We start from the raw sequence: 17,898 nt of genomic DNA on the forward strand, positions 1-17,898 counted from the left end.
CCCGCCCTTCTCCCCCTTCACTGGGTTCTTCCCCAAGCTCCGCCCCCTTTGCAGACCCCGCCTATCTCCAATCTCCCTCCCCCTTCCCCACCTCAGCCAATCACGTCTCTTTGTCCGCCCCGCTGCTCCCTCCCCATTGGTCGCTGGCCGAGGGCACAGCCGCGTGGGCGTGGCCGGACGCGGCCGTGGGTGAGGGGCTGGGGGTTAATGGCGGCCCGGGGGGCCCGCGGGGGCCGGGACAGGGACACGGCCCCGGCCTGACCCCCGGCCTGACCCCCGGCCTCATCCCCGGCCTCGCCCTGTACATCGGCCCCGCGGGGCTCGTCCGCCTGTGGGTGCGTGTAGCCCATCCCTGTCGGCGTGTCGGGATGGGGCTGGGGGGCTTGGAGGGATGCGGGCCTGGACTGGGGTCTGAGGGGTTGGGAGTTGGAGGGGCCTGGAGGGGCCTGGGGCCCGCGGGGGTTCGGAGTTTGGGGACGTGGAATTTGGGGGTCTCTTGGTGGTCTGGGGCTTTGGGGCTGCGTGTCCTGCGGGCTCCTGGGAGGGCTCTGGGGATATGGAAGGGGGAGCCGTGGGGGGCCGGGGCTGGGTGTTCTGGGATCCCAGGAAGCGGTCCAGGCCTCGGTTGTCCCAGGGGGTTGGATCTATTGGAAGCTTTGGCTCGGACTCTGTGAGCTGGGATGGGCTCCTGGGGGGCCCTGGGCCTTGGGAGTGGGGGATCTTGGGGAGGTCAGGGAGCTGAGAGGCCTGGGCTTGGGACCAAGGTGATCCTGAGGGGATCGGGGATTTGGGAACTTAGGGACCAGGGCTTGTACCTGGGTCCTGAGGGGGGGGCATGTGGGGCCTGGGTCTTCAGGCCTGAGGGGTCTGGGCCTCAGGGGCTTGGGGGTCTGGCCTGGGAGCCCGGGGGGCTCTGGGTGGGTGTGCTGGGCCTGGGCTCTGCGCCTGAGCCGTGTTTTCCCCCTGGGAGCCCGGTGGTTTCCATGAGAGCAGTTTGTTTCTCTGTGTTGTGGAGCCTGAGGCATTGCCAAGAGCTGTGGTGGAGCCTGGAGGAGGGAAATCCAGGGCTGCCGGGAGAGGGAGTTTAGAGTTTGGGGGCAGTTTGGGTAATAAATACAATGAAATAAAGTGATGTGGTGTTTGCCTGGAACAGTGGCAGCTTCTGGCTCAGCGCTGGGGCTGGGGGATGTAGAGGGGAAGAGGGAGGGGGATGTGCTGCCTCCTGAGCTGGGAGGGGGTCCAGCCCTCCCTGTGCCCCCCTGCAGGGCACGGGCACCTCTGAAGGGATTGGCAGGGACTGGGAGCACTGGGTGGGGGGAGCATCCCTGGGATCTGCCCCGGTGGTTCCTCTGTGTCTCTGCCTGGTGCAGGTTGGGCTGAACCCCCCCATGTGCTCCCCTGGCAGCCCTGGTGTGTGTGGGGTGGAAGAGCCTGGATGGGGCTTTTCTTCTCTCCCGTTGTCCTGTGCTGGGATCCCGGCCCATAAATGGGTCAGCAGGACATGGGACAGTGGGAGTGTGGGGTGAAGGCACTGAGGGGTTCACCTGGAGCCTCTCCAGGCCCGTCCTGTGTGGGAGCGGTCCCAGCTCGGTGTGCCGGTGTTTGCGGGAGCTGCAGCCCCCGCGTGCTCTGTGCCTTCATCCTCCGCTCTGTGCTTGCAGGGCCCCTCCTCTGATCCAGCATGAAGAGCACCCGCAGCTGCTCCTCCGTGCAGGGCTCTGGTGTCGCCGACCTAGTGCTGACGGGACTGCCAGCCCCGCTGTCCCGCCGCCCCGGCAGCGCCTCCCCCGCCAGGCTCGTGGCGCGCTCCGTGTCCGTCACCGCCGATGGCAAACCCAAGAGGAACGCTCTGGTGAGCCCCAGTGCTTCATCCCCACCCCCTGCCAGGGGCAGGGAGGGTGTGCCTGGGATGTGTCTCGGTGTGGTTCCCCCACCACCTGCCTGGCTCATGGTCTGTGTGCAGGGCTTTCCAATGGGCACAAAAGCACCCAGGGAGCATCAGGCTGCCCCGTTCTCCCTTCTCTTTGCCTTCCTGCACCAGTTTCCATCTGGACACTCCTCGTTTCTTGCAAGCTCCTGCTGGGATTTCAGGCCCACCCTGCCCCTCGCTGAGCACCCTGTTCCTGCTTTGCCGGGGCCTCGCTGAGCGAGGCTTCCACAGAGGGAACGAGCCCCAGGTACTTGCTGGGCTCTGTGGGGTTCCAGCAGCGAGGAGTCTGCGCTCTGTGCTGAGTAATCCCTTGGCAGCATTCCCGTGCCCTGGTTCCTGGGAGCTTGTGCTAAGGAACGTGTTCCTGCTGGCTCAGCAGCGCCAGAGCGAGGTGTCATTGCCCGCTCCTCAAGGAGAGCTTGGCAGCCCTGGGAGAGCGGGAGCTCCGTGTCCAGGCTGTGTGAGGGGGGTGAGGGGAACACCACTGCCTATTTTGGGCTGCCTGACTTGCCAGGGAGCCTGGCCATGCTGCTCCTGAGCACAGCTGCTGGATTGCTCCCTGTGCTCCGCAGGAGGATGCGGGGTCCCGGGCGATGAACAACCTGCGCAGGTCCAACAGCACCACCCAGGTGAACCAGCGGGTGAACAGCACACACAGGTACAGCCCAGCCAGGGATGTGTGTCTGTCTGTCCTGGGGGTGTGACCTCCCTGGGTCTGTGGGGGAGCCAGAGCCTTTCCAAAATGTGCATGGAGCTCCATCGTGCACATCCAAGGCACCCTAAACCTGGCTTTGGAAAACCGAGGTCTGGGCTTTATTTGGTTGGTTTTTTGGAAGGGAGGTCCCCTGTTTAGGATTTCAGCAGAATCATGGAATGGTTTGGGTTGGAAGGGACCTTAAAGCTCCAGTCCCACCCTGTGCCATGGGCAGGGACACCTTCCACCAGCCCAGGGTGCTCCAAGCCCTGTCCAACCTGGCCTTGGGCACTTCCAGGGATCCAGGGGCAGCCACAGCTTCTCTGGGCAACCTGTGCCAGGGCCTGCCCACCCTCCCAGGGAAGGATTTCTATTTTGGGAAATTATGTTTCTGTGTCTGTCGCAAAAGCCACTCCATTAATTCCAAGGGAAGGCACTGTTCTATTCCAACAGCCCCTCATGGATTCTCCAGGCTGTATGAGGAGACAAAAGTTTTCCCTCTGTCCCCGGTGCCCTCTGAACTGGGATTTTCTGTTCTCCTGTTGGTCTGTGCTCATCCCTATCACTGCACACCACCCTGGAGCTCAAAGCTCTGTGTAAAAATGAGTCATTCATAGATATGTTTGGCCATGTAGGGATTCGCCAACCCTTTTGCTCCCCCATGTCACACTGGAGTGCATCCAAGTGCCCTGCACAGTCAGAGTGTGTCCTGTGGCTGTGAATTATCCCAAACCCCTGTTCTCTCCTCTCTGCCTTCCCTGGGTCTGACTAAAGCTCGGAGCAGACAGGAGACTTCCTGGCCTTCTTTGAGAGCGGTGCAGGAGGAAGAAAGAAACTGGCAAGTCTGAGCAAAACTTCCCCAGAAAAGAAAACCACGTGGAACATCCTGGTGAGGACAGCGGGCTCAGGGTGGGCTTGGTTGGCTCTGTGCTCCTGGGGGTGTTTGAGGAGGTGGGTTTGGTGCTTGCTGGCACTAATTCCTGCTGACTCCATGGCAGGATGACCAGCCCCGGGCATTCCCGGGCCCCTCCAGCTCCCACGGCCTGGAGCCACCCTCGGGCATGAGGAGGAAGGAGGCCACTGTGCTGCTGGCTGCCAACTTCACTGCCAACAACAGGTGGGAGAGGGGCTGCTGGGGCTGGGGGTGGGAGGAACTGCCCTGGGAAAGCACCTGGAGAGGGGAGGGGGCTGGTCCTGACGCTCCTCTTCTCTTCTCTCCACACAAGGAGCAACAAGGGCGCGATGGGCAACTGCGTCACCACCATGGTGCACAACAACTACTCCACGGCCGAGAAGGGCCCCGCACCCAAGAGCTCCAACCAGGCTCCCAGTTCCCTCAAGTGAGTGTGGTGGGGTCCTGGCTCGGTGCCAGGCTGGCCCTGGGGCCGTGTGTCCGGGTGGCACAGGATGGGGCTGAGCAGCCTCCCCTTCTGTCCCAGCAACGTCGTGAAAGCCACCTCGAACGAGGACAGCGAAGGCGGCGGCAGCTTTGTGAAGTCTCAGAAGAATTTCTCCAGCAACAACATCATGACCCGCAACAACAACAGCAGCAGCAGCAGCAGCAGCACTCCCAGGAGGAGGGAGGTGACTGAGGAGGAGGCTGAGAGGTGAGAGGAGAGGCGGGAGGACGGTGCCAGGCCGTGTGAGGAGCTCCAGTGGAGCTTGTTCTCATCCAGCGGGCCTTCAGACTGAGGGAGGGCCCCTCTTAGCAACTGATTCACCCTCCCTGTGCCTTGGCTCTGTGCTTTGGGGTGTCATCAAAGGCACAGTTCCTCCCACCCTAAAAGTCAGTCTGGGAAAAGGCCTTGTTGATTTGGGGGGTGAGGGGACAGAAGTCCTGGTGCTGTGGACGAGCCACCTTTGCTCTGCTGTGGCCAGAGGGGTCGGTGCTGCCCAGGGAGGCCCTGGGGCCGTGCTAACCCTGCCTCCCTGTCCCCACAGGTTCATCCAGCAGGTGAACCTGGCTGCTGTCACCATCCAGCGCTGGTACCGCCGGCACGCGCAGCGGCACAGGACGGCAGCAGCGGCTCTGGGGCGCCTGATGGCCGCCAAGAGGGAGGTGGGTCCTGTCCTGGTGGCTTCCAAAAGGGGGTCGGTCCTGTCCTGTGCCCTGTAGCCCAGACCCCTCTATCGCTCCTGTCCCACTTGCCACGTCAGTGGGGAATTTGGGTCCCTTTTAGTGACCAGACCAGGGCTGGGGGAGTCGAGCGGGGTTTGGCTTTGCATCCAGTCAGTCCCTCGTGGTCCAGAGAGCCAGGGAGGATCCTGTCTCCACAGGGCTGTACTGGCTGTGTCCAGGGAAAGCCTGGCTTTGCTTCCAGCAGGAACTCAGGCCCAGGGGCTCAGCACCACACAGCTCTGTTCCCCCAGCCCCCTATGTGGGAGCAGGAGCAGCACAAATCTCCCTGAATTCCGATGGTCTGGATTGGGAATGCCCCGTCTGAGCTCATCCTAATGAATCCCTAACGAGATGGCTCATTAGACTGACACGGCACTGCAGCTATTTGTGTTTCTTTGTTCAATTATTTATCCCAATAACGAAAAGCTCCGTCTCTCTGGCGTGTGAGAGTCTATTTTTAAGGCTCATCTCCTCGGTGGTTGCAGACCCAGATGACATAATAATAATAATTGCACTGAGTATTTAAAGAAAGTGAGCTGCTCCAAAGCAGACTGTTCCGAGGGCTCCTCACCTGCACAGAGGGCAGGTCGGGAGGATGGAGGACCTGGATGGGGGGTGACCTCAGGTGTGGGTGCCCCCTCCCACTTCTCAGTGGTGAGTGGTGAAGAGCTCTCCCTAACATTTTTGACCCTCCTCTCTGGAAGGAAAGGCAGCAGCGGATGGAGGAGGGGAATATCCTGGATCTGCAGGAGAGGAAGGACGAGGAACGGCGGAAGATCCGAGAGGAGAAGGCGCGCCTGGCGCGGCGCACGGCCATCCAGGTGGGCACAGGGCGAGCCCCTCGTGGCCTGTGCACCTCTGTTTGTTGGCAGCATCTGACGAGGCCTCTGTGCATCTCCAGGGCCTTGGCATGAGGCAGGATCAGAGCCAGCCCTGGAAATGGAACGCTCCCTCCGGAGACGGAGGTGCCACAGAGCAGTTTCCTGCTGTGCTCCTGCCAAGCCTTGGCAGCTCAACCCGAGCTTGTGAAGGCAGTGCTGGTTTCCATCTAGTTCTCAGGAAAATGGTGACCATGTTGAGACAGGGAGACTTCAAGCTCCTTGGAGTGGCCGAGGACGTGCACGCCTTAGGAACAGGACTCTCCTCAGGAGCCAAGCTCCCCTCCGTGCCCCTTGGCAGGAAGCAATACGTCATTGTCACCCTGTTCTTGCAGCTGGTGGTGCAGATGGGGCTGGCACAGGCTGCAGGGAGCTGGCAGTAGAGCTGGAGATGTTTTAAACCCCAAATTCTCTTTGCCTTAATTGGAATCATGTTCTGTCGGGGGGGGTTACTGGGGGGGACACAGCAGTGAGCAGCTGGAGGATGGCAAAACGCTGCCACAGCCTTGCAAACACATGCTTGTGCCTTCCCAAATCTTCAGGACACCCATGGCTCCTCTGTCCCTGCAGGAGCTGCACCAGAAAAGGGCCCAAAAGGCCTTGGAGACGAAGTGCTTGGCACAAGAAGAGCTGGTGCTGGCGAAGGAGAGCAGGAGGGTGCCCAAGAAGAAGCCTGGTGCCAAACCTGCCTCGACCAGGAACGGCAGCCCGGCCGGCAGCCTCACCAAAGCCAACAACGCCGGTGAGTCCCTCTGGCACATCCCCAAGGCTCTGGGAGTGAGGGGGAAGGAGCTCTTTGCTCCAGAGAGCTGCTTCCCAGGGGCTGGTTGTGGCGAGTGCCTGACAACAGCCTGGTCCTGCAGAGCCCAATTCCCACCTGGCAGCTGTGGATCCGGAAGGAAGTGGCCTCACAGCCCTTGGCTCCGTGCCCTCACAGGACCCCGGGGCAGAGGACAAGCTGCAGGTGGGTCTGGCTGTGCCCCCTGGGGCTCCTGGCACCGGCTGCTCTGCCAGGGTGCCTTTGGAGCCTTTGCTGGCTTCTGGGGAGATCCAGAAAACTCTGACTGCAAGGCGTGCTCTCCCATAGGATGTGAGCTCCAGAGAGACAGGTAACGAGGACCTGGAGACAGCGGTGACCCCTGGCAGCAGAGCCCCATCCAAGGTCACACTCAATGAGCTGCTGGACACGCTCCGGCTGCTGGAGGAGGAGCCCGAGCTGCTGCCCCCGCCCAAACTCAAGAAGGACAGACACGCCTGGATGGACAGGGTGAGCTGAGGGAGGAGCGGGGGGTGTCCAGCCTCAGACAGCAACAGCTACCCGGTGAGAAACAGCTGGGTCACCGCTGGGGAGGGTGGTGGGGGAGCTTAGAAGGGCTGATGGAGGAGTTTGGAGGTGAAGGAGCGAGTCTGGAGGTGGAGGATTTGTTTGGTGCAGCCGGGGCTTGGGAATCCACAAGGAACATCAAGGGCTGTTGTGGGAGCAGGGTTAGCTGAGGCTGAGGCTGGTTACTGGGGCACAGTGGGAGGACTGGGCTCCAGCCATGGAGAGAAGAGCCAGCACCCCTTCTCTGAGCTTTCCTCTGGGTGCTCATTCACCATGATGAATTCCCAGCAGGAGCCCACCTCCAACTCCCTGACTGCTGATAACCTGGAGAAGTTTGGGAAGCTGAACCACTCGCCGGGGGTCCCTGAGGACGGGGCCCTGCTCTCGGAGGCCAAACTCCAAAGCATCATCAGCTTCCTGGATGAGATGGAGAGGTCAGAACAGGAGAGGCCCAGGTCGGCTGCCTCGGCCACACAGCGGGAGGTGAGTCCTTGTGCTGGGGAGGTGGTGGGACCCTGGTGGGAGTCACCCCCCGTCTCCCTGTCCTCCTTCTGGGTGGTTCCACCACCTTTTAGTCACGTTTTTTCTGCTGTGGCAGAGCTTCCTCTTGGAAGAGGAGCTGGCTCACGTGGAGCAGGTGTCGGCTGTTGCCACGGAGGTGACGAGCTCCATGATGAGGCTGAAGCTGGAAGTGGAGGAGAAGAAGCGAGCCATCAGCCTGCTGCAGACAGCCCTGGTGGGTCAGCCTGCTGGGCAGCCAGGGCCAGGAGCCTCACAGGGCCTTCTTGGGGCTGGGGCTTTGAAGCACATGATCAGGGCTCTGAGCAGGACTATCCCTTGATTTCGTAGAATCACGGAGTGGTTTGGGTTGGAAGGGACCTTAAAGATCTTCTAGTCAGGACCTGGACTGAACTCCCTTCTCCTCCGTCCCACAGGGGTCTGGATGTTCCTGCTGACAGGGGTGGGAGGTGTGAGCACCAGGGGTTTGTTTGCCTCTGTCTGTCCTTGCCCTGGCCCGTCAGTGCCTCCAAAACAGTACAGTTATTCCCTGTACATGTGCTGGGAATGGTGTCACTCTTCCCTCTAATGTCTGGTGGCTGTTTCCTCCCTGCCCCCCACAGACTCAGCAGCGGGAACTGACCGACCGACACGTCAAACAGACCGAGCAGGAGCTGAGCCACCAGCTCAAGCTGCAGAGGGAGCAGTATGAGGCAGCTATCCAGAGGCACCTGGCCTTCATCGACCAGGTAATGCCTCAGCCCGGCTTCTGGAGGCAGGGGCTGGGGTGGCTGCACCCTCCTGATGCCCTGTCCTCGCCCTGCCCAGCTCCTCGATGACAAGAAGGTGCTGAGTGAGAAGTGTGAGGCCGTGGTGGTGGAGCTGAAACAAGTGGACCAAAAGTACAGCCAGAAGATCAGCCAGATGCAGGAGCAGCACGAGCTGGTGAGGGGACAGGGAAGGGGAGGGGACATGTGTGCGCTGGTGCTGAGGGAGAGCTGGTTGGTTTGGCTCCAACGGGGACTCTGCCCAGAGCAGTTTGGTCTCTGTCACCGTGGTGGGGCCTGGTCACGCCAAGGAGCCCTTTCCTGTGCACAGAAGGTCCCTGTCACCACAAAGCTTTGTCCTGCCTCCCCAAGAGGCTCCTGTCCTCTGCTGACCAGGAGCGTGGCACTGACCAAGGGACAGCATTCACTCCCAGGCTGTGCCTGGAGAGACCCTTTGCACAACATCTGGCACAGGTTGCCCAGAGAAGCTGTGGCTGCCCCATCCCTGGAAGCGTCCAACACCAGGTTGGATGAAGCTCTGAGCTATCTGGGATAGAAGAGGGTGTTCCTGCCCACAGCAGGGAGTGGGAGTGGATAAACTTTAAGATCCCTTCCAACCCAAACCATTCTGTGATTTCCATGACCCTGCTGTGGGCAGAGCTCTCCCAGACTGGAGGTGACCAGTGGGTTGTGCTTTGGCTGTGTAAGGATTCTCCATCCCTTTTTGGTTAAAACCAGCACTGGCACAAACCCGATGCCATGGAGGAATTTGTACCTGTATCCACTGGATCTGGGTGCCTTCCAGCCACCCTGCCAGGAGCAGGGGTGCTCTTACAGCTGAATGGAATAGGACTAGAGTGGAACATGAGGTGTGTCAGCAACAGGAAGAGACCTGGGTGGGTTTCTCTGGGCTGTTGCCCTGCCCAGCACCCAAACATACTCAGACAGGGCTGTCCTGGCCCTGCCCATTGGGCTGTGCCTCTCCTCACCCCCACAGATCCCTGCCCACCTCTGCCCTGCCCATGGATCCCACAGACACGGCGGTGTGGATTTGCCTCTCTCCTCTCCCCCATGATTCCCCTTCTCTCTCCATCCCCTCCTTTCTTTCTCCCCAGGTCTGGCGCACTTTGGGCCCCTTTTGTGAGGTAAACATGGTCTTTGCTCTGTTCTGTGCCCTACCCTCTGCTCTCGTGCCCTGACCTGCTCCAGCCCTGCTCCAGCCCTTGCCAAAGGGTCTTCCGTGGCAGGGAGAGGGAAGGCTGGAGAGGGAAGCGCCACCACACAGGGACAGATGGGCTGCCCTGCATGCAGAGACCCTCGGCAGCCCCCGGCTCCCCTCTCCTCTCCACCTCCTGCTCTCATCTCTTGGCCAGTGAGCGTTTTCCTAAGGGTTTTACTCTTCCCACCATCCCACTGGAGAGAGGGGAATGCACTGGGAGAGTGTGTGGCCGGTTCTCTGGGCTAGGTGAACACACCTGGCCGGGGCTGTGTGATTGTCCTTGTGCAGCCCTGGCCCTCTGCTCTTCCCTGCAGCTTCCTTCCCAACAGCCCAGCTTCCAGGCTCCTGGGGGTTTTCTCTCCCAGCTTCTCTCGAAACTTTTCCCCTTTGCTTCCAAACAGGAGATTAAGAAACTGAAGGAACTGATGAGTGCAACCGAGAAAGTCCGACGGGAGAAGTGGATCGAGGAGAAGACCAAGAAGATCAAAGAAATCACCGTGAAAGGTACGGGCAGGTTCCCTCAGCAGCGGCTGGAGCGAGGACGGTGCTGGGGTCAGGTCTGGGCTGGTCCAGGAGGGGTTGAGAAGTGTTCCTCAGGCAGCCCCCAGGGCTGGGATCCAGGCAGCCCCAGGGCCGAGCCGTGACTGCCCTTCCTGCTGTGCCAGGGCTGGAGCCGGAGATCCAGAAGCTCATGGCCAAGCACCGCGAGGACATCCGGAAGCTGAAGCTGCTGCACGAGGCCGAGCTGCTGCAGTCGGACGAGCGGGCGGCCCAGCGCTACGGGCGGCAGGCGGAGGAGCTGCGGGGGCTGCTGGAGCGGCAGAAGGAGGAGCAGAGCCAGCGGGAGCGCGAGCTGGCCCGGCAGCGGTGGGTTGGGGGTCATGGCTCTGGGGCAGTGTCCAGCACCGATCTGCTGCTGGGTTCCCAATATTCGCAGCTCCACGGGGAGCAGCCCCTTCCCACAAGCCCAGGTGGGGGATGACACCGAGCCGGGAGCATCCTCCATGGAGCAGCCTCATGGAGGGGATGGGATGGGATGGGGCAGGGCGGAGAGGCGGCAGGAAGGCACATCCCTGAGGTGCCTCTGCCCTCAGGTGTGAGCAGCAGCTGGAGCAGGAGGAGCAGGTGCTGGAGCAGCAGCGGCGCCGGCTCTACGCCGAGGTGGCCGAGGAGAAGGAGCGGCTGAGCCAGCAAGCGGCCAGGTGAGCGTGCTGGGGGCTCAGGGCTGGGGGCACCCCTGGAGCTGTGGGGATGGGCTCCCTGGGTCAGGCTCCCATGGCCAGAGGGCCAGTGCTGGTGTGGACGCTGGGAGCTGTGTCTGTGCAGGCAGCGTGCGGAGGTGGAGGAGCTGCGGCGGCAGCTGGAGGCCAACAGCTCGGCCCTCACCCGGGCACTGCGGGAGGAGAACGCCAAGGACAGGGAGGAGCAGGAGAGGCGGCACCAGGTCTGGTTTCCCCTCACCTCTGGGCTCTGAGTGGCTGTTTTTGGGTGCTGGCACCATCCCACCATCCTTGGTGTGCGTTGGTACCATGGAGCCCTGTACTGCAGTGTCAGGGGCTGCTCCCAGCTGGTGTGGGATGCTGCCAGGGCTGAGCTGTTGTTCTCCTGTCTTCTTACAGGCAGAATTGAAGGTGCTGAAGGACCAGCTGGAGATGGAGAAGCAGGCCTGGGAGGCCAACTACGTGAAGAAGGAGGTAATGGCAAGAGCTGTCCTTGTCCAGAGGTGCCACCTGTGGGCTCTGAAAGGGATTGAGGCCACGTTTTCCATCTCTATCCCCAGGAAGCCTGGCTGCTCTCCCGGGAGCGGGAGCTGCGGGAGGAAATGAGGAAGGAGAGGGACAAAGAGATCGAACTGGTGATCCAGCGCCTGGAGGCCGACACATCCTTGGCCAAGGAGGAGTGTGAGAGGGCAGCGGAGAACAGGTGAGGGGGAGAGGGAGGAGGGAGGTGCCAGGTCCTCAGCAGGCTGGTCCTGTTTCCCTGTCCCCTGCACCTCCCTCCAGCGAGCTCTGGAGCAGCTGGAGGGAGAGGAGTGGATTGCAGGGATGAAGTTTGCCTCTTACCTCAGCAAACAGCCCTGGTCTCCCGTGGGGCAGATCCCCCTTGCTGCTGTGCCCTGGTCCCTCCTGCAGCACTGATAGGGCTGTGATGACCCCTGTAGTGCTGGGATGATCCAGACTGGTTGACCTTCCTCCCGATAGGATCAAGAGGATCCGGGACAAGTATGAGGTGGAGCTGCAGGAGCTGGAGCGGTCGGAGCGGAAGCTGCAGGAGCGCTGCAACGAGCTGAAGGGGCGGCTGGCCGAGCTGGAAGGGGACAGCATCCGTCTGCAGGGCCTGCTGAAGCACAAGGAGCAGGAGGTGGAGGAGATCCGGAAGGTGGGAGAGGAGCAGAGCCTGGGCCCTGCCTGGCTCCATCTCCCACCCCTCTGCCCTGTGCCTGGATGCCGGTGCAGGACCGGCTGGCCCAGGAGCACAGCGGCCTGACCAAGAGGATCCTGCAGGAATTCGTGGACAAGCTGGTGGGGATGGAGGAGGAGAACGCGCAGCTGAAGGCGGAGATGGCGGAGCTGAGGGCCCGGCAGCGCCTGGAGCTGGACAGGCTGGTGCGGGAGAAGGACCGGGAGCTGGAGGAGGTTCACAGGAGGTGAGGGAGCCTGGGTGGAGCAGAGCAGGGCTAAGGGAGTGCAGCTCCATCTGCATCCCTCCCTGGCAGGAGCCCTGGCCAGGATCACTGTCAGCTCCTGAGGGCTGTGCCGTGGCACACACAAGACCTGTGATGGGGGAGAGGGGCTGAACTCCCCAGGACTGAAATCACCCCCTGGGCAGGGCCCAGCCCGGTGTTTGGGGCTGGGCTCCGGGGTCGGGGTCCTCATCCCGCTGTCCATGCAGGGTGAAGTCAGCGGTGCAGAGGAAGGAGGAGAGCGTGAGCAGCCTGCGGAAGCAGTACGAGGTGAGTGGGGCAGCCCTGCCCCTGCCCCTGGCTCTGACCCTGCCCCTGGCTCTGACCCTGCTGGGCACTGTGAGCTCCCCCCATGTGCTCCCTTGCAGGCAGCCATGCAGAGAGCCAACCTGCTGGAGTCCCTCCTGGAGCAGCAGAGGCAGCTGGCCACGGAGTGACCGTCCTGCCGGGCAGGGAGCGGGGCCGGGGTGCTCCGTGGGGCTGCTGGGGGCTGGGGTCGGGCTCAGGCTCTCCCCTCCCTCAGCCCTCGTTCTCCACAGCCCAGTCCTGGTGCCATGACCATGCCAGGACACTTGGTGGCCTTTAGATGTTTAGGAGTTTTGTTCTGACAATAAATCTGTGCTGGTTTCTACAGCTGGTTCTGTAACTGTGCATGTCATTGCCAGGGCTGGCTCTTCTGCAAGGTCTGTGCCCGCTCCTACCCTCCCTACCCGACTCCTGCACCCCGAGACCATCCCTTGCTCCGAGGGTGCCTGGTGCCCTGCTCTGTGCCTTGCTTCCCCTTCTAAACTGAAATATCCAGGAGGATGCAGGAAGGCAGAGCCAGGGCAGGATGTGATCCCACAGCCTCTGCTACCTGCAAATCTCTCAGCACGCCCGACAGGGCCGGGAAACTCCTGGGCTGGGCTGGTGGCATCTGTTTCCTCTCTGGGAATATGCAGCCGCTCAGCCACAGCCTGGTCCTGGTCCTGGTCCCTCCCAGAGTCCTGGGATATTTCCCATATGTTCCTGTGCTTGGCTGGGGCCTCCCCCTGCCCCACAGCAGCGCTGCCAGAGCCCCCATAGTCACATGGAACCACAGGAAGCTGCAGAGGAGCTCAGCCACTTCCTGGCACTGTGTTCATCCTGGGGTGGGCTCCTGCTGCGGCTCCCAGGGCAGTGATCCCAAGACAGCCCATGGAAACCCTTTATCCCTGCTCCCTTGACGTGGGTGTCTGGGGGCACGAGTGGCAGTGGGTGCCTGGGTCCTGTTCAGCAGAGCCGTGGCCATGCCAGTCTCTGTTCCCCTCTGCCTGTTGGGCCAGGATAGAACACTCACCCTGGGAAAGCACTTCTTCCCACTGTTGTTGCTTTTCCAAGGAGTTTCCTGAGCTCTGCTTCTGACCTCCACCCCTGGATGGCCTGCACATGGGCCATCCTGAGCCTGTGCTGGCAGCTCCTGCTCAGGGAAATTTGGTGTGGGAGAAGGGGGCTCAGCCCCTTCCCTGCTCATCCAGGGGGCTGTGGGCCTGGTGTAGGACCTGGAGCCCTGTCCAGCATCGCCACTGTGGGGTGAGCAGTCCCAGGGTGTCCCCTGTGCCCGGCCCTGCTCCCGCCACTGCCCCGGAGCTCCGTGTGCTCCGGCCCCTCCCCGGATTGCCAGGGCTAATTTCTAGGCCAGTGCCCGGTTCAGGCATGAATAAATCAGCGCCGTTGCATAACGGGGATGCGGATTTTCACCGGATGGCTGCCTGTGCCTGCGCCGGCGCCCACCTCCCGCCCCTCGGGGGTCCCACGGGAGCGCCGGCCACATGGCACGAGCCGTGTCCCTGTCCCTGTCCCTGTCCCTGTCCCTGTCCCTGTCCCTGTCCCTGTCCCTGCCGGGCCGTGGCACGGCGGGCGCTCAGCCAGGCTGGCAGTGACCATGCGGCCACTGCAGGCTCTGATCCCCGGTTAAGGAGCCCCGGTTAAGGCTCTGATCCCCGGTTAAGGAGCCCCTCTCCCCCCCATCCCCCGGATTAGGCCGCTGGGCCGGGAAGGAGGTCAGGAGCACAGGGGGCTTTTGGCAGCCGCCGCGCGGGGATCGCAGCTCAAGCTGGTGTCTGCCCCGCAGGGGATTAGCTACAGCCCCAGACAAATCAGCCAGGAAGCCGGAGCAAGTGGCAGGATCCAAGCAGGGTAATCTTCCCTTGGGAAGGATCTGTAATCTCTCCTGCTAATTGGGGCGATGGCAGTGGCACTGCTCAGTCTGGGAGGTGGATGTCAGGGGCACGGGCAGGCGGTGCATCTGGATGACCCTGACATGGCTCAAGGCTGCTCATGGACACGTCAAATGGAGCTACAGGGGCTGTCACCTGGGCAGGGAGGGTGCCCAGGCGTGGGGCTGCCGTGCTCGGGGTCCCAGCTTGGCTGAGGGTCCTGGATCTTCACAAGGATGGCAGGCAGGGTGGCCCAGCACAGCTGGGTAGGCACACACTCCATCCTCATCCCCCTATCCCATCCTTATCGCAGGGCCATCCCCATTCCACTCCTCTCCTTGTCCTTTTCCCCATCCCATCCTCACCTCCATTCCTCCCTGATCCTCATTCTCATCCCCGTTTCATCCTATCCCATCCCACCCTCATCCTCACCTTCCTCCCCCTCCCATCCTCATTCCCATCCCAGTCTTCATCCCTATCCCATCCCAACCTGTCCCAGGCACGGGCAGGAAGGGACACTGGGTTCCAGGGCTGTCACCCCCAACATGACAGCCAGGTGATTTCATCCCCCCCTGCTTTCTGAAGCTCATGCTGTCCCTTCCCAGTGCTGGGAAGGCCTTGAGCTCACCGTCCTCTCACCCCCATTGGGACTGGAGGCGTGTCTTTGGAATGCTGGGGGCAGTTGGGTGCCTGGTGTGGGCTCAGCACAGCGGCCCCCCCCTGCATCCCACCTGGATGTGACTCAGCTGGTGCTGCACATGGGGCAGGGCTGGCCGGGCAATCTGCCCCTGTGGCACGTGGCCACCCGCTCCCACAGCACTGTGGCCGTTCCAGTGGCTGCCAGTGTCACCCCAGCCCAAAGAGAGCCTAAATCCCCCCCCCAGGGTGCTGGGCACCATGCCGGGGTGGTGCCACATTGGCTTGGCTGCTCTGGGGCCAGGGAGGGTGTATAGTGGAGCTCAGGGGAGTCCCACGAGTGCTAATGTGGCCCTTTGCACACCCAGAAGGGATCAGGGACCCAGTAGGGAGCTGGTGGGGGGCTGGTGGGGGCCACTGGGGTGCCCGTGCCAGCCTCCCCACTGGGGGGTCACCAAAATGAGTGATGGGGGGCCAGCAGTGCCCTGCTCCCCCTGGCAGAGGGGCCTGAGGGCTGTGTGGGTCAGAGCTGCTCCACGGCAGAGAAATGCAGAGGCGCGGGAGAAGGCAGAAGCTGGCTCCAGCATGTTTGTTCTCCCAGCAGCCGGTAATTTTTCCAGGCCTGTGTCTATTTGTGGCAACGTGACATGTGCAGCGTGGTGCTGTTCTGTGCAGGCTTGAAGGCTTGTAAAAAATTAATCGTGTACGCAAAATTTGGCTTTAAATATTCAAACCAACGGTGGGGATGTGTGAGCCCCGTGCTCAAAGCTGAGCCTGCCATGGGGTGGGCCAAGGGTCCGGACAGGGGGTCCTGGGAATGGCTTGGGACAGGATGGGACAGGACTGTCCCACCGTGACCCTGGAGGAAAGTCCAGCCTGGCTCCCGGGTGGGTTTGGTGACCAGCTGTGGCTGCAGCTTTGCCAGGTTGGGTTGGGAGCTGCTGGGGGCTGTGTGTGAAGCTGTGGGATGTTCCCCTGCTATGGGAATCGGGAATGTCAGGTTTTGGAGCATCCCATGTTTCCAGGGCACACTCCGATGTGCCAGGGCTGTGGTGTCGAGCAGACGAGGCCGAACCGTGTGGCCCCACATGGGGCAGCCCCACAGCACAAAGGGGACCCTGTGCCATGGGCCTGGCTGGGGGCGGTTGGGGGGGCTCCGCTCCCCCCTCAGGATGGGGCTGGGGGGCTGCAGGGTGAGGCTCTGATGGAGTGCTGGGGCAGAGATGTGGAGCAGGGGATGTGTGTGAGGAGGGGCTGGCTGGGGATTGAGGGGCTGGCTGGGGCGCAGAGCTGCCTGTTCTGTCCCATGTTCCATCCCTGGTCCTGTCCCATGTCCCATCGCTGCTCCCAGGAAGCCAGTGGTGCCTGCAATGGGTCAGTATGGGAGCAGTTCCCTGCCTGGGGGGCTCCTGACCCTGCTCCGAGTGGTCTCACCTCCACTACTGGGGGTCCCAGCCCTGCTGCAGGGGGATTCTATCCCCACTCTGGGGGTTGGCTGCCCCTGCAGTCTCCCAGCCTTGCTTAGGGGGACCTGGCTTTGCTCTCGGGGGGTCTCGGCCCCGCTACGGGGTGGCGGCTGCCCCCCGCTCAGGGATGGGGTCCCGTCCCGGTTCGGGGGGTCCTCACGGGCTCCCTCCATCCCGGCGGGACCGCGCGGGGGCGGCGGCGGCGCATCCCGGAGGGGAGGACGCGGGTCCCGGTGCGGTCCCGGGGCTGCGGCTCCTCCACCTGCCGCCCCCGCCCGCCCGGTCCCGCTGCTCGGCGGCGGCGCAGCCCCTCCCCGGGGCACGGGGCGCGGGGCCGCGGGGCCGCCATGGAGGAGGAGCCGCCGCCGCCGCCGCCGCCGCCGCCGTGCCCAGCGCGGGGCCAGCGGCAGCCGGCGGCCGTGGGGCTCCCGCCGCCGCCGCGCCATGGGCCGCTTCCCCGCCGCCGCCGCTGCCATGGCGGCCGCCTTCCTGAGCCCCAGCCTCGCCTTCAGCTCCCACTTCGACCCCGGTAAGTGCCGCAGCCCCGGGGCCGCCGGACCCGCACCCCCTGCCCCGCGCCGAGCCTCCCCCGGGCAGCTCCCCGCGGCACCGCGCTCGGCTCGGCTCGGCTCGGCTCAGCCCCGCACCGGCTGCCCGCCCGGTGCTGCGGGAAGCGGCATCCCCGCACCGCGAGCCGAGCATCCCCTCGCCCTCATCCCCGCGAATGTCACTGCACGGGCTCCCGACCCGCCGTGCTTGGCCACCGTGGGACACCCCGGTGTGGTGCTGGGACATCGCGGTGCGGCGGTGGCACATCCCGGTGTGGCAGCGGGACATCCCGGTTTGGCGGTGGGACCCCCCCGGTGCGGCGGGGCGGTGGGATCGCTGCCGCAGCCGGGCGGCATTTTGTTTCCCGGGCTGGAGCGCGGAGGAATCCGGGGGCTGCGTTGCCTCTGAAGGCATCTCCGGGATTGAAACGGAATAATAACAACAGGGAGGATGGTGATGGTGAGAGGGAGGAAGAGGGAGCTGGGGCTGAGCCCCCACCGCCTGGCGGTGCCGCTGGCCGGGGAGCCGGGGGGCTGGGGGTGCCCACCCTGGGTTGGGGGACCGGCGGGGCTCGGGGGGTGCCGGGGCAGGGCAGCGGCGTTTTGGGGAGCAGGCGTTATGTAAGCGCCGTGTTCCGGCCGCGGCGCAGCTGCAGGAAGATGCTGCAGCCGTGGAGCAGAGCGGGGCTGGCGACTGCGGGTGCGTGTTTGGGGCTGCAGCCGCCGCAGCCGCCCCTCACCGCCGCCTCCCGCCCCTCGCAGCCGCCTCGTGTCCCTCCTGGTGCGGGGCCGGCACCGCGCGGGCACCGGGACCCCTCGTGGGAGCGGCCGGCGGACGCTCGGCTCCGGCCCTTTGTTTACCAGCCCGGGATAACGCGTGTCGGGTCCGGCACCGAGCGATGGTGCCGCGGCTCCCGCCGCTCTCGGCACCTCCTCCGGCACCGCGAAGGCGGAGAAGC

The 17,898-nt window shown here is 63.3% G+C and overlaps 2 protein-coding genes across 7 annotated transcripts in view; both read left to right on the plus strand.

Moving 5' to 3' along the window:
* The first annotated feature begins 293 nt into the window (after nt 1–293).
* Nucleotides 294–12,745, plus strand: CEP131 (centrosomal protein 131). 4 transcript variants are annotated; one of them, XM_027904126.1, is made up of 27 exons: nt 294–335; nt 1,662–1,852; nt 2,503–2,588; nt 3,399–3,513; nt 3,623–3,741; nt 3,851–3,964; nt 4,064–4,231; nt 4,566–4,683; nt 5,448–5,564; nt 6,192–6,363; nt 6,485–6,585; nt 6,709–6,888; nt 7,234–7,428; nt 7,544–7,681; nt 8,067–8,192; nt 8,272–8,388; nt 9,326–9,355; nt 9,831–9,933; nt 10,095–10,296; nt 10,524–10,631; nt 10,756–10,873; nt 11,049–11,123; nt 11,210–11,352; nt 11,631–11,808; nt 11,934–12,076; nt 12,322–12,382; nt 12,481–12,745. In XM_027904126.1, the coding sequence occupies exons 2-27, from the start codon at nt 1,682–1,684 to the stop codon at nt 12,547–12,549; spliced, it is 3,267 nt and encodes a 1,088-aa protein (XP_027759927.1). In that variant the 5' UTR covers nt 294–335; nt 1,662–1,681; the 3' UTR covers nt 12,550–12,745. The 4 variants fall into 4 exon arrangements, with proteins under 4 accessions (XP_027759927.1, XP_027759928.1, XP_027759929.1 ...); XM_027904127.1 differs by having other exon boundaries at nt 7,237–7,428; XM_027904128.1 differs by lacking the exon at nt 9,326–9,355.
* A 4,064-nt stretch (nt 12,746–16,809) lies between these two features.
* The window catches only part of AATK (apoptosis associated tyrosine kinase), a 22,077-nt gene continuing 20,988 nt past the window's right edge, over nt 16,810–17,898 (plus strand). For all 3 annotated transcript variants that reach the window (XR_003573530.1, XM_027904133.1, XM_027904134.1), the window contains exon 1: nt 16,810–16,920. Coding sequence is in view for 2 of the 3 variants with exons in the window: in XM_027904133.1 (XP_027759934.1) it covers nt 16,836–16,920 (85 nt within the window). In the remaining variant the exon portion in view is untranslated. The remainder of the gene's footprint in view (nt 16,921–17,898) is intronic.

The sequence above is a fragment of the Empidonax traillii genome, unplaced genomic scaffold (assembly GCF_003031625.1).
Source record: "Empidonax traillii isolate 1590-97213 ecotype Southwest subspecies unplaced genomic scaffold, ASM303162v1 scaffold1015:size517714, whole genome shotgun sequence".
NCBI classification, from domain to species: Eukaryota; Metazoa; Chordata; class Aves; order Passeriformes; family Tyrannidae; genus Empidonax; species Empidonax traillii.

What these genes read in the sequence shown, in the direction of transcription:
- CEP131 (XM_027904126.1), top strand. Translation starts at nt 1,682, where the DNA reads ATGAAGAGCACCCGCAGCTGCTCCTCCGTGCAGGGCTCTGGTGTCGCC. An exon ending in GGGCAGAGGACAAGCTGCAG is followed by an intron (nt 6,586 to 6,708) that starts GTGGGTCTGGCT and finishes GCTCTCCCATAG; the next exon opens with GATGTGAGCTCCAGAGAGAC. An exon ending in GAGAGGGCAGCGGAGAACAG is followed by an intron (nt 11,353 to 11,630) that starts GTGAGGGGGAGA and finishes TCCTCCCGATAG; the next exon opens with GATCAAGAGGATCCGGGACA.